General features: G+C 41.2%; 1 protein-coding gene across 11 annotated transcripts in view; it reads left to right on the forward strand.

Moving 5' to 3' along the window:
• inpp4b (inositol polyphosphate-4-phosphatase type II B) overlaps positions 1-22329 on the forward strand; it is a 173685-nt gene that overhangs the window by 141329 nt on the left and 10027 nt on the right. For all 11 annotated transcript variants that reach the window (XM_035636274.2, XM_035636275.2, XM_047333645.1 and 8 more), the window contains 4 exons: positions 2867-2975; positions 11025-11208; positions 17715-18050; positions 19197-19335. In XM_035636274.2, the coding sequence (XP_035492167.2) occupies positions 2867-2975; positions 11025-11208; positions 17715-18050; positions 19197-19335 (768 nt within the window). The remainder of the gene's footprint in view (positions 1-2866; positions 2976-11024; positions 11209-17714; positions 18051-19196; positions 19336-22329) is intronic.

Below are 22329 nucleotides of genomic sequence, written 5' to 3' on the forward strand. Positions count from 1 at the left end.
ACAGATAAAATGTACTTGCTGTCATGAATGCAACCTGAATATTAACAATTTCACAAGACAGACATTGACTCCTAGTTGTTTTGGTTATGAATTGTCCAAAAATTGACCCGGGCAACTCTGTCACATCATCATGATTTGGCACAATAGGACCAGAAGCTGTTCCTATTGTGGCAATTTCTGTTGATTAAAGACCAAAGTCAACACTGGTATTTCTATAAGTTTAATTCATAACCTGCAGATTGACTCACAACACATTCAATGATCAACTGAGTACAGAGGAAAGAAATAGCAGGGTTTTGCACCCTCTAGTTGGGACACATATTGCTTAGTGCTAAACTAATGCTAGGTTACATGTCTCCACCTTGAGACGTATCTGGCCGTCTTCCAGGACATCTTGTCTTGTCCTTGGGCACTGAGTGAGACACTGATGTCTGACATTTCTACTTCTCACACACTTATCATGCATCAGTCAATCTGGTCATAAAGTAATAGAGAAATACATATGAAGAATACATAGGATCTAGAAATTTCTACTACATCCCTCATCAGCTTCCAACTTGCAAACACTGCCAAATGTTTTGGAAAAAGGTGGAGGATTTAACTTGACTTCCTGACAAATGTTTTGTTCCTGCACCACCTGGAGGTATGTCTGAGGCCGAAAGCACAAAAAGAATGAGGTCGTTCATTGGTTCACCGCTAGCGCATGCATATCGTCACTCCTCCTGGATTTCTAAAGATGGCAGACAGGTTTGGGTCAGGGTTGGTTGTCGTTGCAGACTCCAGTGACCACCAAACTATTTTTTTTTAATGAATATATTGGTGTCAAAAACAAATAATCACTACATCTTTGTAACGCCAATGTAGGTACCTCTCTTTTTTTTCATTTTTTCCGCCACATTTACATATCTGCCACTCTCAAAAGAAACGGAAATACCAATCTACTTTACAATCAATCACTTTGCCATCTCTTATGCTACTGCTTACTTCGCAGTGAAATTGTGTTTTCATTAACAACGTCCTCTCTGTTGGAAGTTTATTAGGTACACCTAGCTAAAATGAATGGAGTTAGAGATATGTTGATCAAACTATATGGTCATTTTGGCTGCAGTTTATGATGCTGTTGTATTGTACTGCATTATACTGAGAGGTGTTTCTATTATTTTGTCCAAATAACAAGAACCTCTTTGAATAACGCAATAAAAAAAAGAAAAACAAAACAAAAGGTTGTACCAAAATGGCTGAATTACACATTTTCTGTGATGTGAAAGGGAAATACACATTGAATAAATGATTGCAATCAGCCAGCACAGAGAACATGAACCAACTCCTCACTGTAGCTGAGTCTCAGTATCCAACCATAGTCAATTGCTCTATTGTTCCCTTTGATTTTCTGAAGTGATGAATTTCCTGGAGTTTTGGCTATGCAATCCACTCAGCAACACTAAACCATTCATTTTCATTTTGTCTATTGATCATCCAGCAAGTAAAGGAAATCGTGAGGGGAAAAAATCACTCTGAGCCCAAAATGGTATCCATTTGTTTTGCTGGAATTGGCGGTATTCTTTCTCTAAAATGACAACTGCTAAATATTTCCAGCCTTAAAGAACTTAGCTTGACATAGCTGAACTAAAAGCTTTGCTGTGCAGTCGTTTGGGTCGAGCAAGAGGATGTTTTGTCATTGTTAAACTGGATCGTTGAATGGGTTGAATATGATTTATAACTACTCTCTTCCCTGCCACAATCAGTTTCCTTTGTCCTCTCCGTACTCAAACAGCTTGTCCTCTTGCTGATGTATTGAGAAGTGGACGTGGTGAGAGAAGTAGCAAGCAAATCAAGGACAAATTGATGTTCTGAAACTCACCATTGTGTTCCAGTGCACTTCTGCTGTGGGAGAAGCAATTAAGGGAGCTTGGACATCAGAACACTCCAGGGGCCAAACGTGTGGCGGACGAAGGGCCTCCTGGCGAGGCACAGGGATAATTAATGGGGAGAGCAGTGGGTAGAAGCAATGCCCCGACATCAAGCCACTTTTGGTCTGTTGTGGTGGTGTTAAGGGATTGGAAGTTGTTGGTCATATCATTCACATCTCCGTGGCAACACTTGGAGCTCTGTTTTGTCATTAATTTCAAAATCCAGCAATTTTTCAAGCATATTTTCCTGCTAGGTGGTTGGAGCTGTGGACTGTTACGATCCTGGGGGTGTTCATTAACTGACCTGGCAATAAACAACACCAAAATATATCCCCCCCCCCCCCCCCTTTACTTTACCTCTTCACTGTTTTACTGATTTTATTGTCAGCCTCATCCATTACTCATTCAAAGCAAGGCCTGTTGTAGGCACCTCTGTGCCCGCCTAGCCGACCTGTGAGGTGTTTATTTATTTTTGATACCGGTGTGCAAAATGGGATAAAGAGCTTTGTCATTGTCCGTCCTTCTGGTTCGACATGGGGCCAGAGCTACAGATGACTACCAGAAGACTGGTAATATAGCGATTAGGTCACATTAAGAATCAGCCACAACTATGTACGACTAACAGCAAATATACTAGTGAAGTGCAGACTTCGTTTGTGCATTCATATTGGAATATCTGCCCATGTATAAAAACCATTTGTGTATTTATGTTATATATTTAAATGGAATAGGAGCACCATTTCACTGTGGTATAGGTGCTGAATCAATGCTCAATGAACTCAGCCTCACATGTGGAACACCTGTGGAATGCGCACTAACATGTTCCACTAAATACTTGAATATATGGGATTATTATAACTAGTAATAAACCAGTCCAATAAGTGGAGGTCATTTTTGGAGGTCCTCCATTGGCTTTGGTGTTTCCAAGGTTTACACATTCTCATCTCTTTTTGCAGATGCATTCTATGACATTGTCACCGTCGGTGCCCCTGCCGCCCACTTCCAGGGCTTCAAGTTTGGAGGTCTGCAGCGTCTCCTCAGCAGATACGAAGCAGAGAAAAAGAGGTAGGGCGGAAACGTTCACAGCATGCAGACATGGTGTTTAGAAAGAATGGGGAATTTGATACAGGACACATGCTGATGTGGAAACAGGTTTGTATTGACAAAAGAATTTAACTTGGGCATAATTGATAGTGACAGGCAAATTTGTCCCTGGCCAATGGACTTGATTTGCCGAGCACTATACAGTTACTTACAGCCAAGCAAGCTGAATTTAGAGTGAAACTCCACTGCGTCTGACAGCTCAATTTGACTTGAGGCAACAGGCATGGTTGCCAAAAAGGTTTGCTGAGTTCTCCTGCACTTGCCTGGGAAGCTTTTTCTACTCCCCCTTGAAGTTGTATGTTAACTTCTCACTGAGGAGCTTTTTCTACAACTTCCCAGCTGGAGCCAATACTTGAATGCACTTGAAATTCAAAACCAAATAGTTTGACTAAGGTTATAAGAATGGGAGAAATTCTCAGCTGAGAGTGAGATGTGTTGTCTGCACCTGGATATAAATCTATAAATCAATAAGCACAATCAATCAAAATTACTTCTAACTTCTTAACCTGAGAAACTATACATTTTCAGAGGATAAACAATGAGTAGTGTAAAAAGAAGTCTGGCCTTTGCTCAGAGCATTTAAGAAGTTTATACAAAAATAGATGCATCCATACATTCAGTAACTGAAAGTGCAAACCTGAGACCAACAGCATCCTGCAAAATTGTCTGTCTTTTCCTTTTGGATCCAGAAATTTAAGTATATGTCACTGGAGTTCAGTATGTGGTCACTTGAGTGATGCCAGAAGAAATGAAGGATGATTCCCCCCCCAGCTCCCCATAGAGTGCAAAGTCATTAGAGACCATGCCAGATCCAATTAGTTACAGAGTTTGCAGCTCAAGAAAGAGGGGAATATGAAGGCGGGTGAGGTGTGAGTATAAAATGGATAACTTGATGGGAAAAAAATAGTTGGGGGCATATGCTGATAATAATAAAAAAAACAATGAAAGGACTTCTTTACGCACAAGTGAATTTGCTGAAGATGGTCAGTTTTTATCTGCTAGCAGGAGCGATGATAAGGTTAGCATATTTTTGAAAAACCACTGAAGTGAAATCACTTTCTTTGAATGAAAGATTAGACTTCAGAAAGAATTCACTGGGGAGACGGGGCTTTTTGTTTCATATTTGACTTAGCTAATCACTCACTGTAGCTTAAATTTTTCCAATTTTCCGCCTGGCTAACTGACTGCGGCCTGCACTGAGCCTTATCCATGTTTGACCTGGAATGCAGTCATTTGCCAGTCGTCGTCAGAATTGGAAATAAACTCGAATTTCTCCGTGAATTCATTGTGGCCATTGTACTGAGGGTGTGTGTTTACTTTAAGCACATTCACTATTTTGTGGTTTGAATTACTTTCATTACACATGCACCAAACGTCTGACCAAATATTTCGCCTGGAAGGTCCCGATTGGGTTTCTTTATGTGCTCAAGTCCAGTTGAGAGTCCCCTAATTGCACTGCAAGTCAGCCTATTTCAGCACAGTAAAGATTAATGTGTGTGCACACCCAAACACTCATACTTCTCCCAGTATGTCCCCTCGCCTTTCAGAAGCAGCCCTTTGTAATCACATTTGATTAAAAAGGGAACAATCTGCAAAAAATGTGAGACTTGGCTGTTCAATGTGTTATTAATTCATCAAAGGGAAGATGGAAAAGGATTGAGGAAGGGAAAAAAAAGAAAACCGGAGCACAGAGGTGTTACCATGAGGGCAATAAAAGAGCCATTCGTCTTTGTTCCCTGGACACAAGAAGAGAGGGAGGAGGGCCCTTTCCAGATCCATTAAAAACCTGCATTGGCCAAACTTGGCAATGGCCAGAGTATGCAATGTAGTTTGTCTCTCAGGATGGGCCAGCAAAGAGTTTAATCAATAGCCACACTTAGTATTCCTCTAGATACCCTGCACATGTACACACAGGGCAAGAGCATTTATCTTTCATTAATGCGTACAGTCCCACTTAAATGGCTGTTTTAAAAGTCACTGGATTTTTATCCGTTTTTAATTGAACCCAATAGACATAGCAGTGGATTTGCTGAGGTGGTCTAATCTTTCATTAACAGCCTCTGTTGAATTATTCAGCTAATCCGCATAACGGTGCCACACTCTTTTTCTGGGTGACAGATTTTATGGAACTTGAACATTGCCACTTTTTATTTATTTTGTGTGTGTGTGTGTGTGTGTGTGTGTGTGTGTGTGTGTGTGTGTGTGTGTGCCTGTGTGCCTGTGTGCCTGTGTGCCTGGGAGTAGAAGATGTAGTATGTTTTTAACCGGTGTACAGTTTTCCAGCATAATGTTGGACAGTTGCCTTTTTTGTAAGGGCTGCTGTACTTTTACAGTGCAGAAGCTGTGCAGTCGAGCTTCTCTCTACATGTGTCTTTGAATTCTGCACTGGGAGATGGGAAGCACTGTCACTCCGCCAGGCCTACTGGTCAAGCTGGACTGCCGGATGACACATTTCCTTGGACCCAGAGAGTGGTTTAAACTACATCGCACACATTTAATAGAGTCTCCCGGGGAAGATGTTCAGATTTAATGTGACTAGCAGCATGTTGTCCAACGAAATAACTTTCTCCCAGTGCTACTGTGGGTGTGTTTGAGGGACTAAACATTGGCACCGACTATGTCTCTATGCTAATGGAAAAAGCAGCTTGTTAGTTGTTTTTTTGTTTTTGTTTTTTTTGCCTTCTCTGGAATCAGCCTGCTTCAGGATGGAGACGGACACTGGCAGTAGCCATGAGGCTTATCTGGTCACAGATCAGGGTTTCTAGCCTGTGTGTGAATCACTGAGGAAAGTGTTGGCTGGTTCACAGAGAACACTGCCCAGTAGAGAAATCAACAACAGATGGGGATTGGCAGTTAAAAAAAAAGATCAGCTCTTCAAGCATTTATCTACAGCAAACTGTATATTTTCTGCTGTGGCCATGTGGCAGTGGCCTGGTGTGAAAACTATGATTAGAGTGTGTTGTCTGAATGACGAAGGAGGCTTTGGCAGTCACCTGCAGTGCCGCAGGGCACTCTGCTGACGTTGCTGCATTTTACTCCCGCTGGCTGTCAGCAGCAGGCCACAAGCTCTTCATTAATTTTCTCTCCACTATTAATTAGCCACGCGCTGGAGATGGTGACTTAATTAGGCCGCTGGGCCCAGCAATTTTCTCCCTGTCGTTACTGTTATAACCAATTTCTATTGATCATTTCGGAAAAATCGAGAACAAAGTTCACCCTGGACACACTGCTCGTTTTAGCTTTCTTTTATGAGACTGGAGTCCCTTTCGGAGACGTACCAGATTGAGTGGGGCCCCACTAATGTCTGAGCACGTGGATGGGTCCTCTTGCCAGATCCGTTGTTAAACTTGAAGAAGAAGAGGAAGGGCGATAAATTCATGAATCAGAGTGCAGATGCGAAGCGCAGTCAGGTGCACCAAGCATATTGTGCAGACGAGTGTCAATACACCTCCTGTGTTTTTATGGCTAGAGGCGCATGGCGCACTCGGGGGCGCAAATAGAAACGAGGTGGGATTAAGAAGAATCCATTATCATACATTATCAGAGAGTGTGTTGGGGTCCGGCAGCAATTCCTCCTAAAAGCATTGCTCTCCCAACAATGATGTACCGACATCAGGTAATGGAGTCTGGAGGAGCTTCACCTAAAAGGAAAGTAATACTCTCTCACAAAAGTTGCAAGTGAAAATATAGCACAAATATGACTCCTAAGGCCAGATAGATTTCAATATTGTTTTCTGAACATATGGAAAATCCAGCAGCTTCCATTTTTTTTTGGTCGTGTTGCTTTTCTTTTTTTTTCTAAATCGTGTCTGCATTCAATTAGCTTACAGTACATGTACCAGAGATTTCACAGCTGCCAAGGCCTTTACATGTCTGTGCAAACTGAAAATCACTCTAATGAAACTGGACGTGGGCCACAAATACAATAACTGTGCAGCTTCATTTTTCCAATCACACCACTCTTGAGTTCAACCAGCACATTTATATAACCAGTCATGACTCCGCTTTACAGTTCCCTATCGAGGCTTTCATCACAGCCACGAGTCAGCCTGCGTGTTTCTTGAAGATGGCACGGTCGCCGCTGTGCACTGCACTGCATGACCTGGGATTCTGTTTGTACCTGGCACATGTGACTGAAGTTTGACGGTGTGTTTCACACAAATGGAAAACAAACCTGACACCTTCACATGGCTTTATAGGGAGTTAATCAGCTAAAAGCGGAGGTCTTTCAACGTGCAAGCTGTTATGGATGATAGCCGCTGATAAAAGTTTCATATTAAACTTAGCTCTGCATCCTGGCATTAGTGCCATAATTGGAGTATAACTTTTTCTTCTTCTGTGCAATTAGATGTCTGCAGGTATTATTTTTTTTATGACAGAAAAAATTGAAAAACAAAACATTAGATAAAAGGAGATTTTAGAGAGGTCTCCAATAATTCAAGTGACAAAAATATCAACCATGTACGGTACAGTGCCTTGCTCGCACAGAAAAAGCAGGTCACCGTGGTTAGATGCTGGTCACTCTCAACAGAGATAATGAGTGCTATTATTTAATTGATGTACACTATGTAATGGAGTTTGCACAAATAAGTCCCTTTCATCTACTGTGGCTCGAATTTGAAAGAGACGACTTAAAGGCAATTTGTGGGCACATAAAAAAAAAGCTCGTGAGGTGGTCCTGATGTGATATGCCTCAGTTTCTGCCTTTAGGGGGAGAAAAAAATCAAAACAGTTCACTTAAAATGCTCTTTACTGTAAATGTAAAATACTATTTGTTTTGTAGACATACACAGCACAAAAATATTCACAAACAAGATGCCGAGTTAAAATTGCCTCACGTTCATATCATGAATATCAGTAAACATTCATTTACTGTGTACAGCAGTTGTACACAGTGACAACGCACAAGCAACGCCTGGCGTAATAAAAGAGAATTCCCAGCACCACTATGAATGGTTTTATTGGGAGCCTCTGCGTCAGAAAACATATAATGAAAAGTACAATGAGCCATCTAATCTTTTATTGTCTTTTCAAAGAAATTGTCCACGTTCTTTGTGAATATTGTAGATAATATAGAACTGGAAGGCAAACAAGACCAATAGATTAGACTTTCAACATTGTCTGATTTAAATGGCAACTGCATAAGAACAAAGTGTTTAACTTTAAAGTAATCCATCCACCATTTAAATATGTCTGCTTTCAACCTACAAAGGGTACACAGGTAAAGACGGAGGGCTTTAATGAGTTCCGGTGTGCTGTGATTTGGCTTGAAGGAGTCTTAGACCTAAGCTGTTTTATAGACATGAATTCCGGACATATCTGGAAAATTGGGTCTGGACATTTTCCTTGATTTTGCTTTTCACATATGACGAATGCAGCGGGAGCTTATCCGAGTCAGACGCATTCACGCCAACAGGGAAATATCGGCAACATTCTGTGGCTTCTGCGTAGAGCATGCAGGAGGCAGGACGTGACGATAAAAGCCTGTTTTTGTTTCCCGCCATCACCACGCCTATACTCAGTTTTGCTGTGAGTTCTTTGGTGAGTTTCCTTCTCTATTCTCACAGGGGCTCACAAGGACATTTTGCAGGAATTCTAATAGGGGGCTGGCGGGAAAAGTTCCTGGAAATTGTCAGGAACATAAAGCCACTCTCACATAAAGCCACTCCACACAGAAAAACCTAGGAAAATGTCCAGACTTCAGGGGAAAAAAAGACTTATTTGTGTACTTATTTAATATATTTTTAATGCAATTCCCGATTTTTCAAACACATCCTGTCCGTCACATCCTCAACAAAAGATGAATATTTGTAAATCCACAAACGTAGTATTTATACCAGCTCTGTTGATATGTTGGGCAATTTTTCTTGTTTTATTGGCATCGTGTTTTTAGAAACTTGGCACACGGCTCTCCCATTTGCATATGGGATGGGAAAGCCAAGGTTGAAATGACAAGCAGATCCTTGGCTGCAACATCCCCTTTGGTTTTTCACACATTTATGCTGTTTTACCTTTGCATGGTTTGCCGTCTTAGTTGACCCCGTTTCGACTGACAGCATTGCTGATTAGGCAATTAAAGTTCCTTGCCTTAGCCGGCCTTAGAGGGGATCAATTCTGTCCTCTAGCATCAGGTGGCGGGTCCCTACATTCATTATTGCTGGCATAGTCTCCCTAATGGGATCGGATTTGTACTTATGAGTCAACAGGGCCGTTATTGAATTTCAGCAGCAGAAGAAATTCACCTCTTCCAGCATCTTCTCCTTTGCCTCTTTCCTGGAGTATCTCTATTGTTGCAGTCCTGCAGGATTTTATAATCTTTAGTTCCACGTTATGTCGTAAGACGAATGTAAGCTCACAGGCAATCAAAGGAGTTTTCATACTTGACTTTGTTGCAGTAGATTATTCAATTTTGGCTTAGTATTTTAAGGTATACGTCAATGGAAGTTGGGATAACAGAGAGTAGAAATGGCGGTGTTCTTTGCCGTTGCGTATTGCACACTGTTCGCCCCGTGTCTCCCTCTCACTTAGTGATTCCTTTGATTAGCTCCGAGCTTGTGGGTGGTTGTCCTCCAGGGGGCTCATTAGCTGTATTGACAAGGCCAAGATTTTTAAGTTTTAAGTCAAACACAGAGTTAGTGGCTTGGACCTACTACGCCTAATTTTTTAAGACCTTCAGATTTTCACACTTATTGATACATCAGGTAGTGCTGTTCCCCTCAGGGCAACTTCTAAGGAAGCACTTTCTTGCTGCAGAGTGCTGTATTATGCACCAGCCTTTTGTGTGTGCCTCTCTCTCTCTCTCTCAATGTCAATTATGCCTTAGGATCTGGCTCTGGGGTCTGGCCTACATAGGGCTTGCAGAGCTGACTACTACCTGGGAGGGTTGCAAATGACTACCTTGCGCCACGCTACATCTGATGGCAGCGAGTCAGCGGCAACTCATTGAAAGTCACTGGAACTTTACCCGAGGAGAATGTTGATTGGAGTGCCCTGAATCTAGAAACTGACAAAAGGTGTTTTTGTCTGAGATTAAATAGCTCCCCCAGAAATGAAAAATGGATTCATTATTCATTAAGCAAAAAGAAAAAAAAATAGCATTGACATTGGACTGCAAGTCCAATTTAACAGTTCACACTGACTACCTGGAAAGCATTGCTGCTGCACATTTTCAAGGCAGCAGAGAACTGACGAGCTCAGAAAATATTGCACCATGATGTTAAATTTATAGTCAGTAAATTCCCATTATTCAACTGTTTGTCAATACTAAATCTCAACTCCATGAGTATAACAAATCAGATTAGAAAAGCTTTTCTTCTTTTGATAGTTAACATGTTTTTTCAGTTCCCTTCTTTAAGACACAGAGTCACATTTTTTTCTATGTAGTCAGGTACTGAATCTGATTTGTAGCTAATAGGAAAAGGAGCACTTGTGATTCCCAGTCGGACTTTTACCGTTCTGTAGATGTTGTCGCTGGAGTTTGGAGCTGCTACTGTTAAAGTAAACAAACCAACTCGGAGTGGTGCGTCACTTGCTCTACAACAGGTAGAGACATATAAATCAATTTCCCCTCTGATCTGGTCAAGATCAGTAATGGCGTTTTAAAATACTGTATTATGATAACAGCCTTAATTAGAGTCTTATCACAGAACATGTTTACAAGGATAAGAAGAGCACTAACTTGAATTACACCTCATACAATAGGTCATTTGATCAGCTGTTTATGTTTTGAATTATTTTGTTTCAGGGCTGTGTAGCTTGAATTCCTACTTTCCCAGTTCTGGCACACACCAGTGGCAAGAGGACACTAAGAGAACCAGCAGCGCCGATCTAAACAAAACAAATGATTTGAGCTTCTGTCCATGCAGCTACAATCTAGTTACGAGCAAGTGTGGCCCAGTTTTCAAATCAGATTTGGGCCACTTTCATTTCTATTTTCTGGTCGACAGCACTGTATCTGGCCCATGACCATTTCAAATCCGTATTAATGTTTGTTTTTTTCCTTCACCACAGCTTCAGCACTGCCTACCAGTGTATCTACTACTCACCAGAGCACACAGCCAAAGCTCAGGAGGTACTCAGCACCATGAGCCTCCTCCAGCCCCTCATCACGAGCTTAGCAGACCAGCTCCTCCAGGCCGCCCAGGAGCACTCTTCAACTGGACTAAAGAATGTACTCAAGAACCTTTCTGACAAGGTGAGGCAGCCCCCGATCTTTCGCCCACACTCCCTTCCATCCCAACTATCCTTTATTCCTATTTGCTGGAATGCACAAAGCACCACTTTTATTCTAGGGACACATAAACAACATTGATGGGTAATACCTGAGCCTGAAAAGCCCTATTAGCTGTGGCAATAAGTTCAATTAAACCAATATTCATCCAAAAACAACTTCATTATTTATTTTCTGCTTCTGAGCCTGTAAGCAACAGTTTTCCCTGTGGATCTGTTCAGGTGGATATGAAACCGACTACTAAATGTTTCACTTCTCAGGGGAGTGACCATGTAAGAGTGATTTGGTGAGGGCTCTAGTAATATCCCTCTGATAGATCCGTTGCAAATGAGAGCTGCAAAATCCACAGACTCTCAAAATATCTTAAAAACTTTAAAACCCAGCAGTTATTTTGATACAGTTGCACGCACGCACACACACATGAACACGATGAACAGACAACCTCAGGAAAAATCCATAACCCATCATAAAAACACTAAACTAACAAAAGCGAATAGCAGCGTGGTGGAGGTTTATGGAGTTGACGCATTTTTATCAGTATAATTAATGAATTACATCTGCTGCTGTCAGATTGCAATCTGCTGTGGGAGAGATTGTTTTTGCCACAGTGGAATAGAGACCAATCAGCCTGCTTAATTGGTACATTCGCTCTGTCACCACTTCCTCTCATCCTTGATTAGACACGCACACATTGGCCAAGTAAACCCCTGGCCTGGTCAGCACAGGCAGGACTGCTCTCTGATTACAATCTCGAGCGTGTGTGTGTGTGTGTGTGTGTGTGTGTGAGTGTGAGTGAGTGAGTGAGTGAGTGAGTGAGTGAGTGAGTGAGTGAGTGAGTGAGTGAGTGAGTGAGTGAGTGTGTGTGTGTGTGTGTGTGTGTGTGTGTGTGTGTGTGTGTGTGTGTGTGTGTGTGTGAGTGTGTGAGTGAGTGAGTGAGTGAGTGAGTGAGTGAGTGAGTGAGTGAGTGAGTGAGTGAGTGAGTGAGTGAGTGAGACAGGAACGACAAAGTACTTTGTCTGGTGTGTGTGTGTTCAAAAGCTAATGTTCAAGTGACATCACTCTTTCAAACTCCAAAGCCTCCCAATCATGAACAACATCATATGATTTATATCAATATTTCCTCCTGCACACCGGGTCATCATCACAAAAATCCTCTTTCAAGCCGCGGCGTCGTGCTGTGTGCGCTGAGATGAACGCACACTGTCGAGTTGTGGCCCATTTCGATGGATGTGTGACCACTGCTCCTACAATGGTATGAATGTTTATCAACTAAGACTGACCACAAGATAAAATGTTAGACTGACTTAACAAATAGTTTCATCATGCTGACAATATTATTTAGCAGCCCAACATGTAGCTAAGTGAACAAAAGACATTTGTGTTTTGGAAGACTGCTTTCACGGCCATTCTGAAGAGGAGTTTCAAATGCAGGCAGAGGACAAAGTCGTCTAATAGGCTACGAAAACATAGCCAGGCTAGCTTTCATTTCCTGCAGGCATAGGATAAGATAATCTTATCTTCATTACTAAACCTTTATTAGTACCACTACGGGGAAATTTGCTGTGTTGCAAAGGGGGAAGTAAAAATAGAAAAATCCATAATAAATAAGTTAACATGTACTATACACACAAGGAAATATGAAATATACAAATAATATATACAGTGTCACCTGAAAATATACAATAAAGGCACTGTGGATGCAGCAGTAAGATGTTCTAGTTCACTAGGCTGGATTTGTAATCTCTATTTGCATCATAAATACAGAAACCGTCAGAAGAGTGAATTATGAATGAAAGGATGTTTTGCTCTTTCTCTTAATCCTGAGTAGATGAAATAATTATTGGGAAGTTGCTTTGGTGTTTTGGTGCGTAACTCTACTCTGACCGTGTGTTGAAGTTGTGAATCCACCTTAACAGTCGAAATTAAAACTCGGACCATTCCATTTGTTGTTGGGCTCTTTTACATGACATACAATTTAGTGATGATTGGATCTCCGCCTTACATTTTCACTTGTCAGTTCCATTTATATTGTAAATTGTAAATGGAAAATTTGGGAAATTCAATTATTAGGTTTCTTTCTGGGAGTTAAATGAAAAGATCAACAGACATCCTGTGTGAGTCCATCAAACATGAAGCTGCCACCATCTGCTGGTTAGCTTAGCTAAAGAGAAAGACTGGAAACAGATAGTCTATTGCTGTCTAAAGTTGACAGAATCCACTTTCCGGCACATCTGAAGATTGATAATTAATGTGTGGTATCTCATTTGTCATGCAGGCGTAAGGCAGCTATCAATGAATGACAAATTATACATTATTATACATGTTTCTATTATACCTATTTCTACACATAATCAACCAAAAAATCACATGACGTTTAGAAGTTCTGAAAGAAAAGACACAGTAAAAACAACAACAACAAAAACCACTTCATATTCACTCTAATGGTCAGACAGATTCGATGTCCATCTGAAAGACATTTTTTTTTTTTTTTAAAAGGTGAATGCATTTGAGTGGGACTCTGCAGTGAGTGTGAAGTTTCTTCAATAAAGACAGTGAGTCACACCTCCAGAAAATATTACGAGGATTTAAGGACCTTTTTTTTTTATTAAGTACTCTCTGCCTCAGACTCGCTGCTTCTCGGTTCAGCCCACCTGACTCCAGGCCTATCAATATTTCACTACGGAGTATACTTCTCTTCCGTTCACCCGACGGCGGATGTGCTGCTGCTTCTCTCTATATACTGTGTATATATGATGATGATGATTCTTTTCATGATAGTAATGATTTCACACTGAAGATAATCTCAGTGAAAAGGCAATTGTCACGCAACTCCCCTCCCCCCAGCTGTGTTCTAGGACAAGTTATACTATCTCTCTGACATAACAGTTACCTGCAAAGAGCTGTGTGTATGCTCATCTATATATGATTGTGTTAAATGATATGTTGTATAGTTATATGCGCAATAGTGATTGTCATCATCATCACCTCATCACCAAGTGCTGTTGTAATCTAACCAGCTCCATCCATTCAGCCCGTTAAAATACGGCGCAAATAAGCTCTATTTTCAACGCAGCCAAAATGTGTTCATCCCTCAGGATAAACCATTGTAAACCGTTCGGGGTGAATAAATTCCTATTGTTTTCCTCTTTTTTAAGATCAAACATAGCTTATTTTGTCTAAACCCGAGTCCTAGGAGGCCTTCTCTGACTTGCACACCCGCTCAGTCAGGATCATACAGCAGATATGTTGTAGAACGACTTGCAACAGAATTCCTCCCCATGAGATTTAGCGCATGTCAGATCTCTAAAACAGGTAGGTGTGGAAGCGCCACACTGAGGAGGAGTTTTATCACTTGGAGAAGCAAAGTTGCTTTGGTTTAGCCTTGATAAGAAAGCTTTTTTTTTGTTTGCCCAACGGAGTACACCTCTGATGTTTCTCTTGGAACACAATACCTATGTGGATCCTGCCGTGCAGGGTGCTTCCCTGTAGATCCTGATCTTAAATGATGCAAACCTGGAACTGACTGAATATTTGGGGAAGAAACTGAAAAAAGAAACTGACATCTAATTTTCCAACTTCTAATGTAAAAATGCAAGAAAAAAAGCGAAAAAGTTCTCATATTCACACAGTCATTGTCAGATACGTGAGTTCTGTGACCCTGTGGTTAATAAGTGCAAATATGACCCAGATTGCTTTAAATACACAGTGTCTTTTTTTCACTCATCTCAGGAAAGATAATGAATAATACATGGTCTCATAGATTGCAAATTAACACTGAGGTCAGATAAGCAGAGTTCAATTTGAATATGAATTTACATTTTGAAGTGGTTTGGTTTCTGAATCAAGCGGGGCTCATTTTTTTAGTCACTTGGACATTTCCCTCTTTAAAAGGGTTCACGTCTTTCTGTCCATATGTGTGAATCACAGAATCATATTCCAGCTGGAATGCCTTTTTTTCAGGCAATTACACATTTCCCTTTATCCATAGATTTTTAGCCCTTGCGTCATTGGGTTACAGTAATGGAACTCACTCGTACCCACACAAAGGCAATTAAAATGCATATGAATTAAAACACAATGGTGTTTTAAGTGTAGCCATCGTCTGCTCTCTCGGCCTAAACATTCATCAAATGACCCATTCAAGTCTATAGAGCCTTCGAAAGAAGTACAGAGGAGATAAGGCGGGATCAGATGGACCAATAATTGTGATGGGTTTTTGTCTTTTTTGAAATGACTGAAACACTCTTAAATCAAGTCAGCAGTTTATTCTCAGTAAAAGCTATAATGACTCAGATTTTAAAAAAGTGGTCAAAGTAACAGAACTACAGGTCAGTGTATTATAAGGTACATAATAACAGGCCCTATTGATTTGAAGGGGTCTTCTTTAGGTGTAAACCTGTAAGAGGAGAGGAGAAAATCTGAAGTAGCTGCTGGTAGCGTAGTAAAGGTGGATGATTGTAGAGGTTTTCAGTCACATTCACTGGTGGTTATTTGACACAGCATCTTCAAAGGGAAGTGACTACTGATTCATCATCATTATAGTAGCTTTATCTTTTTTTTAAAAAAAAAAAAAGTAACTTTATGCTTTCATAGATCGCCCCTCGCTGATGACTAAAAGTGTGATTACTTCTAGTGAATGGAAACGCGTGTTGAAAGCATGTGAAAGCCACAGAAACGACCATAGTGTGATAATTATGTTTGTCTGCTGTTGAGCTTTTAAAACAGTGGATGGTGAACCGAGTCATGTGCCGAACGGAATCAGATTCAACGTACGACTGAGCTGCATCAGCGCGGGATATCCCAGCATCATGAACGGGAATGCTCTCAATTACTGATGTTCTTATGCAAAAGGGTGTTGACTCAGGAGCAGCCGGACTTTAACCTCGGCGGGGCATGGGCCGTGCTGAGGTCACACCCCACTGAGTCACTGTTCTTTTAGCTCAGAAACAAGACAAGGTCAAGACCCTGTATATGGCTTGGCCCTGTATAATCAATGTGTAACATTTAGAATGTAATTGATAAACTGTTGTGGAACCACGGTCCTCTTATCCACCATAATTATGGTGTCATTGCATTGTATTTCCATTCTGCTTTATAGTGTCAGCTGATGTCAAACGTTTATCTGTTTGTGCATCACCTGAAGGAGCTGGCAGGGAAGGGTAATTTAATTTGATTGCGCTCCTCTATGTAATGTCTGCAAAAGTTCAGGGTAAGAAGCTTAGTGATGTCCCAGAAGTTGTTAGATTAGTTGTGTGGTGTTTTTTTGACCCATGATGTAACTCTTCACACCAATTCATTTTTACTGAGAAATGCCAAATGGGGAAACCCCCAACACTCGGCCAGCAAATGTAACTTTAGTATTAACCCAACTCCATCACTCACTTACTCAGTCTTTAGTCAAATTCAGGGATGTAAGCACTTTCACTGTGGCTGGTGCAGTCAAAAAGTGGCTGAACTCCATAATCAGACGTGTTTGAACTGAACTGTATTAAAAAATTAAAATAAAAAGTGAATTGGTCAAATGTGTTGTAAATGAATATGAGAGATGGAGAAGATGTGAGTGGAAATAGCAGAATTTCTCCGATAGAGAGAAAAGATTCTCCTTGTTTAACAGTCAGAGCTTTTCTTCAGGTGCGTTGTAGATTATGCAATGATTATATGAGAGAAGTCATGTGCATATGATTCTTACGAACATTTTTTATTTTTATTTTAAACCTTTTTCTCATGTTACTGTTAACTGGGTAGGTGTGACACAATCAGCAGTCAAAATCAATCCTATGCTGAAATCCCTACAAAGTGTCCGGACTGTCGTCTTCTTTGCTGACTGTGCAGTCTTCACGTTCACAGTCACTTTTTCTGTCCACATCAGGGCGGCAGGCATTTGCGTGACAAATATAGGTTTTTCTTCTAATGGAGTCTTGGCGCGCCCGCGATTTGTTAGACTGCATTTTGCTGTGGTAATAGAATTGCTTATTGCAGCGCTAACCCAATTACTCTTGAGAGCCCTTATCATTTTTCTACGCAGTGGCGGCGGCGAGCGCGAGGCTCCTTGGTGCCGGGATGATCATCAACTTACAGTAGCTGGTGAATTTGAGATCAAGGGGAGGTGTGCTGCCGGAGTAGCAGGCTGCAGGAGGAGTAATTGAATTGTTTGTTGTTTGTTGCTGTTTTCGTTGCTCGCCGGCTGTGCCGCAGTAATGGAGAGCAGCTACTTTATGGCGAAGGAGAGTGTTCATCTTCCTTGTTCCTTTTCCCTTTCTCAGTAGATAGTTACCCGCTTCCAAGCTCACGTCCCCCGGGTTTTTCCTTCCACCCACTCTCCACCGCCAATGTGACAGTCTCTTTCTGTCTCACTCTCTTATGTCTGTTTTGGTTTTTCTGCGCTTTCATTTTCATTTGTTGTGCTATCACACAAAAGACTTCTTCCTTTTTTTCCCCCACAATTTATCTCTGTTTCTTCTCTGCCACAGACAGAACTGTTTGTTCACACACTTAAGGATGAATTGGTCAAGAGTGCACTGCTGGCACTGCATGCAGCGCAGCCCGGGTACGTTTCCAAGAACCAGAAGCAAACCCCAGCGCAGGCGGGCCAACACCAAGGCCACATCCACCAGTGCAGTGACCAGAATCAGAGCCCCGTCCAGGGGCTTCCAGGCCACAGTCCAGCCCCGTCAGTCACCGAGAGCACGGTGATGTGTAATAATGTGGACGGATCACAAACCACAACGAAAGGAGAAGGTGGGACCTTGCCTCTGAAGCACCAAGACTCCATACCGCACCATAAAGAGTATGACGAGGAGGAGTGGGTGAGTCTCACTTCTAAGTCACTAAGAAATCTTTTAAAAGCTGCAACTATTTATGGTTTGAGTTTATTTAAGTACAGTCTGACAAATTGTTATTTTTACTGCCGTTCCTCAATGGAAGGTACACATGGGAAGATAAGATGTATTACAGATAAACCATTTTTATGGCAGATAATCTAAATTACTTTCCAATGTGATTCCATGCCAAACTTTACTTGATTTTATTTTCATAAGAGCTTTTCTCAAAGGAGCTAAAACATTTCATTCATAAGTTATTGTGTGGTCTCCCTGTCACTAAAATCGCAGCTCTGAATCTGCTTCATTTCATTGAAGTGTTTGTGACTGGTCTGTTTGTGTGTGAGGACAGTGTCTGCTGCATTGACAGCAGGAGTTTGTCAATGCTTAATTACCTCTCAAAATATTACTCGCCTTTCTAACTAAATCATACTTTTTGAAGCAACAAAGACCAAAATGCATACTACACACACACACACACACACACACACACACACACACACACACACACACAAACAGTTGTATTGTCATATTTTTTCACACACACAAACAGTTGTATTGTCATATTTTTTACACACACAAAAGTGAATAAGGCATCTACTTGTCAGTAACGGCAGGAGCTCAGGAAAATAGATGCAAACAACGGAAACACTTTGATTAGAATGAGAATATCCAGACAGCAATTTCCTTCTGACCTTTGGACACAAAGCCAGTTTACTAAAGACTGTAAAGGGAAACACCCCTCTGCTTTGTTTATGAACATAAAGGTTTACATCATATATATATATATATATATATATATATAAGACAGCCCGACCGATATATCGGATCCTTTCACAGACATATATTCTATATATTATGTTTGCTGATATGAAATATTTTAGGTTTACATTTTACCTTAATAAAATTGTTTTTTTTCTGAATTCAAGTTCTATTTATTCGATTGTATTTGTTTTCTGTTTATTTATAGTTATTTGTAATAGTTAAACTGTACAAATATCAAGCATCAGTTACATTTCTGTTATGTCGGTCGGGCTGTAATGTGAACTGTACACACACACAGTGTGTAGAGCGCGTGTGCGTTCAGCGAGCGACTGCTGTCTGACTGCTGGTGGTGCACTCGGCTCTTTTCAGGACAGGGTGTGGGCCAACGTGGCCAAATGTCTCAACTGTGTAATCGCCATGGTGGATAAACTCCAGGAGGAGGACAACACCAGACAGGAGCCAATCCCCGACCAGCAGCTCGCTGATGTCATCACCTCACACAACCCTGGTAAATAACTGCTGTGTTGAGTGTGTTCTTGTGAAGCACAATCATCAGTTGGCTCCTGTGAGAAAGTTCGAGTAAACGTGTTTTATGTACCGGCCATAAATGGTTGTGAGTTTTCAATAGAATCCTTCTATCATTTAAAGTTTTCTAATGTTTGCTGGTGAGTATTGATGCTCAAAACAAAAACATTAGAAGGAAGCATGTCTTCATTCTAGCTCAACAGCACGGGGGTTTTCTTTTGTTTTCATGGACATCCGTCCACCCTCCAAACCACTTTCCTGTACGTATGCTAAGAAACGATATATTTCATTTAAACTCGACTGTTAAGTCAGCTCTTTAAATTGTCATTGTTTACATTTAAATGAATGATGTCTTCATATCAATATAAACATGGCTTTTTCTGTTGTCGTCATTCCTTCAACAACAAAAGCAGAACCCAAAGCCAAAGTAATGATTCTGATGAATCCAAAATACTTAATTAATAACTACTACTTTCTGGGGAAAGACCTACCGTAGAAAAACCTCGCTCCCTTCATTCCTGCAGAGATTAATCCGTACACCTGTCGGGAGCTCAGTCTAAAATATGCAGCATAACAAATATCGAAAGCAGCACAAACAGGTGATTGTTCTTAAAATTGTTATTAAATATCTTCATATGTGGTAATTGAAGCTTTTAAATGAAACCCTTCGATGTCTGCAGACAACCTGCTGTGTGTAAGACGGCTCAGATTCAGTAGTGATTTAGACATCAAGCGTTTCATCCGAGTTATCCATAGAAGTCTGCAAAACTGGACACACTTTCAAATACAATGAGTAAATATGGTTCATGATTAAGTCTTGGAAATTCAAAGGTTGTTTTTTTTATCTTCAGTTAAATTGATATTGTGATTCATCATTGGTTATTAACTTTATTAACTTTAATCACACATGTACACTTTCTCACTGTAAGAGAAAAAGCTCTGCAGTCTCAGTTTTAACGGCGTGACACAGGACTCTGGTCCAACTTGGAGGCTCCCTGTTGGTTAAGCATTAGCAAAAGGGAAACTTAAATTGTTGCCAGAGAAGTGGATGAAAGCAATATTTGATATGCAGAGCCGTTCACTGTTGACCGCAAGCTGCCCAGTCTCCCCTCACACCCAATGAAATCCTGCCTCAAGCTTGTGTCGAGACAAGTGCCCAGTCTGTCACAGCGGCCAACTGGCACGCGACGCGGCGGCATTAGCCTGACCAGGCGACAAGGAAGTGCGTGCGTGTTTGTGTGTGTCTGTGCGCTGTGTGTGTGTAAATGCACTTTGCATCTGTGCAAGTGTTGGTTCATACATATATTTTTGTGCCTGTGTGCAGAGCTGGCAGGTAAGAAACATGTGTGTCCGCCCGATGTTCAGTCTAAGAGATGAGCTCAACCCCTCCAAAGCACCTTTATTAAGACGCAGAACAGGCCCGGAGCGTGCAGTCATCTGCTCGTCTAAATACAAACATGGACAAGAATAATGAGATAGGCTTTTATCACTTTCCGAGAACAGTGAGGCCCAGGCTTTTATGACGGGACGTTGTGGGGGTTTAGATATTTGGACAGGTGGGCTGTCGAAGAGATGACAGCTGGAGTTCTGTTTCCTCCTCCTCTCTGCAGAGGCGGTATTTGCTAAATGAGATAAGACATGATTTTCTCTGACAGACAAGGGCAACCTTGATGTGCTATACATTCTCGATCGTATCCAGCTGCGTCTGTCTGTCTCTCTGTGTTTGCGCATGTACACACTGTCCACCTCCTCCCCCAAAAAACGGGAAAGCAACGATGGGAAAACTCAACATCCCTTATCCAACAGTGCCCCCTATGAGCTAGTAAGGGGAACTGTAAGAAACCTTGTTTATCGGAGGGAATGCAAAACCCCCCCACCATGAATCAGAATCGGTGCGTAACAAACAAATGAAAAAGCAAGTGCTGTAAGTCCAGTACAATGAGAACGATGAAGACAGGAGCCTGAAGTATTAGAGCAATAGGTGGAAAACTATTGCTACTAAAGCTGGACAGGTTGTGCAGGAGAACACGAGGTGGAATGTGCAGAGGTGGTGTGTTCGTTAATGTAACGCATAATGTCCATGAGGTGGACGTTCAGTGCCAGTGAGAGTCTCTGACCATGTTGAGGAGCTGCAGAGGTAAAGAAGCTACAGCTGTGTCCCGACTCCTGCTTATTATTTCTAAGCAGGTGTTGAGTATGTTTTACAAAACTAAGTATACTCTAAGAAGGCAGTATGCAAACAGCACGTTGAGTGTGCCTTACAATGGGATACTGAATGATATAGAGGAGCTAATCACAGCTGTGACCGCCAATAAATCTTAAATATATTAAATATTGAATCAGTATATTTTGACAAATAGTAAACAGTGCTTGAGATTCTCGCCAGGGGGCACCAGAGGGCACTTCTGCTGTTGTGCCAGCTCCTCTAATTAACTTAGCTACTCTTGACTAACTCAACCTTTTTTACACAAAGTGTGATTTATCAATATAAATAATTTGGTGTGATGTGATCTTCATTCATTTACAATAAGCTGTACATCACCCTGAGGCAGTTGTAGACATCAACTCCACATGTGCAATTGATTGTGTGACACAAAGCACAAACACAAATACTTGTTTGGTTCAACTGTTTCAGGGCTATGACATCAGCGGCGTGACTGGGTATATCTCTACATTATTTATTATGGCCAAACCCTCCAATCCATATTTCTACTTCACCAAGCCCATTGCATTTTGCACTGGTGTGTCCACGTGAACCAGATATTCTTGGAGACACGGACACAGTGTCTGTTCACCCAAGATCTTTGTGTCTGTTCAGGCCCAAGTTAGAGAACAACAGTACTTTAAATGAAATAATTGACTGGATGAAAGTTTTAATATATACAGTTGGTATCATGCATTAAAACTTATGAGCCATTATTTGATGTCCTTCACAATAGAATAAATATTGCTATTAAATATGTTATGTTTGGAGTGT

This window comes from Scophthalmus maximus, chromosome 8 (genome assembly GCF_022379125.1).
Source record: "Scophthalmus maximus strain ysfricsl-2021 chromosome 8, ASM2237912v1, whole genome shotgun sequence".
Taxonomy (NCBI): Eukaryota; Metazoa; Chordata; class Actinopteri; order Pleuronectiformes; family Scophthalmidae; genus Scophthalmus; species Scophthalmus maximus.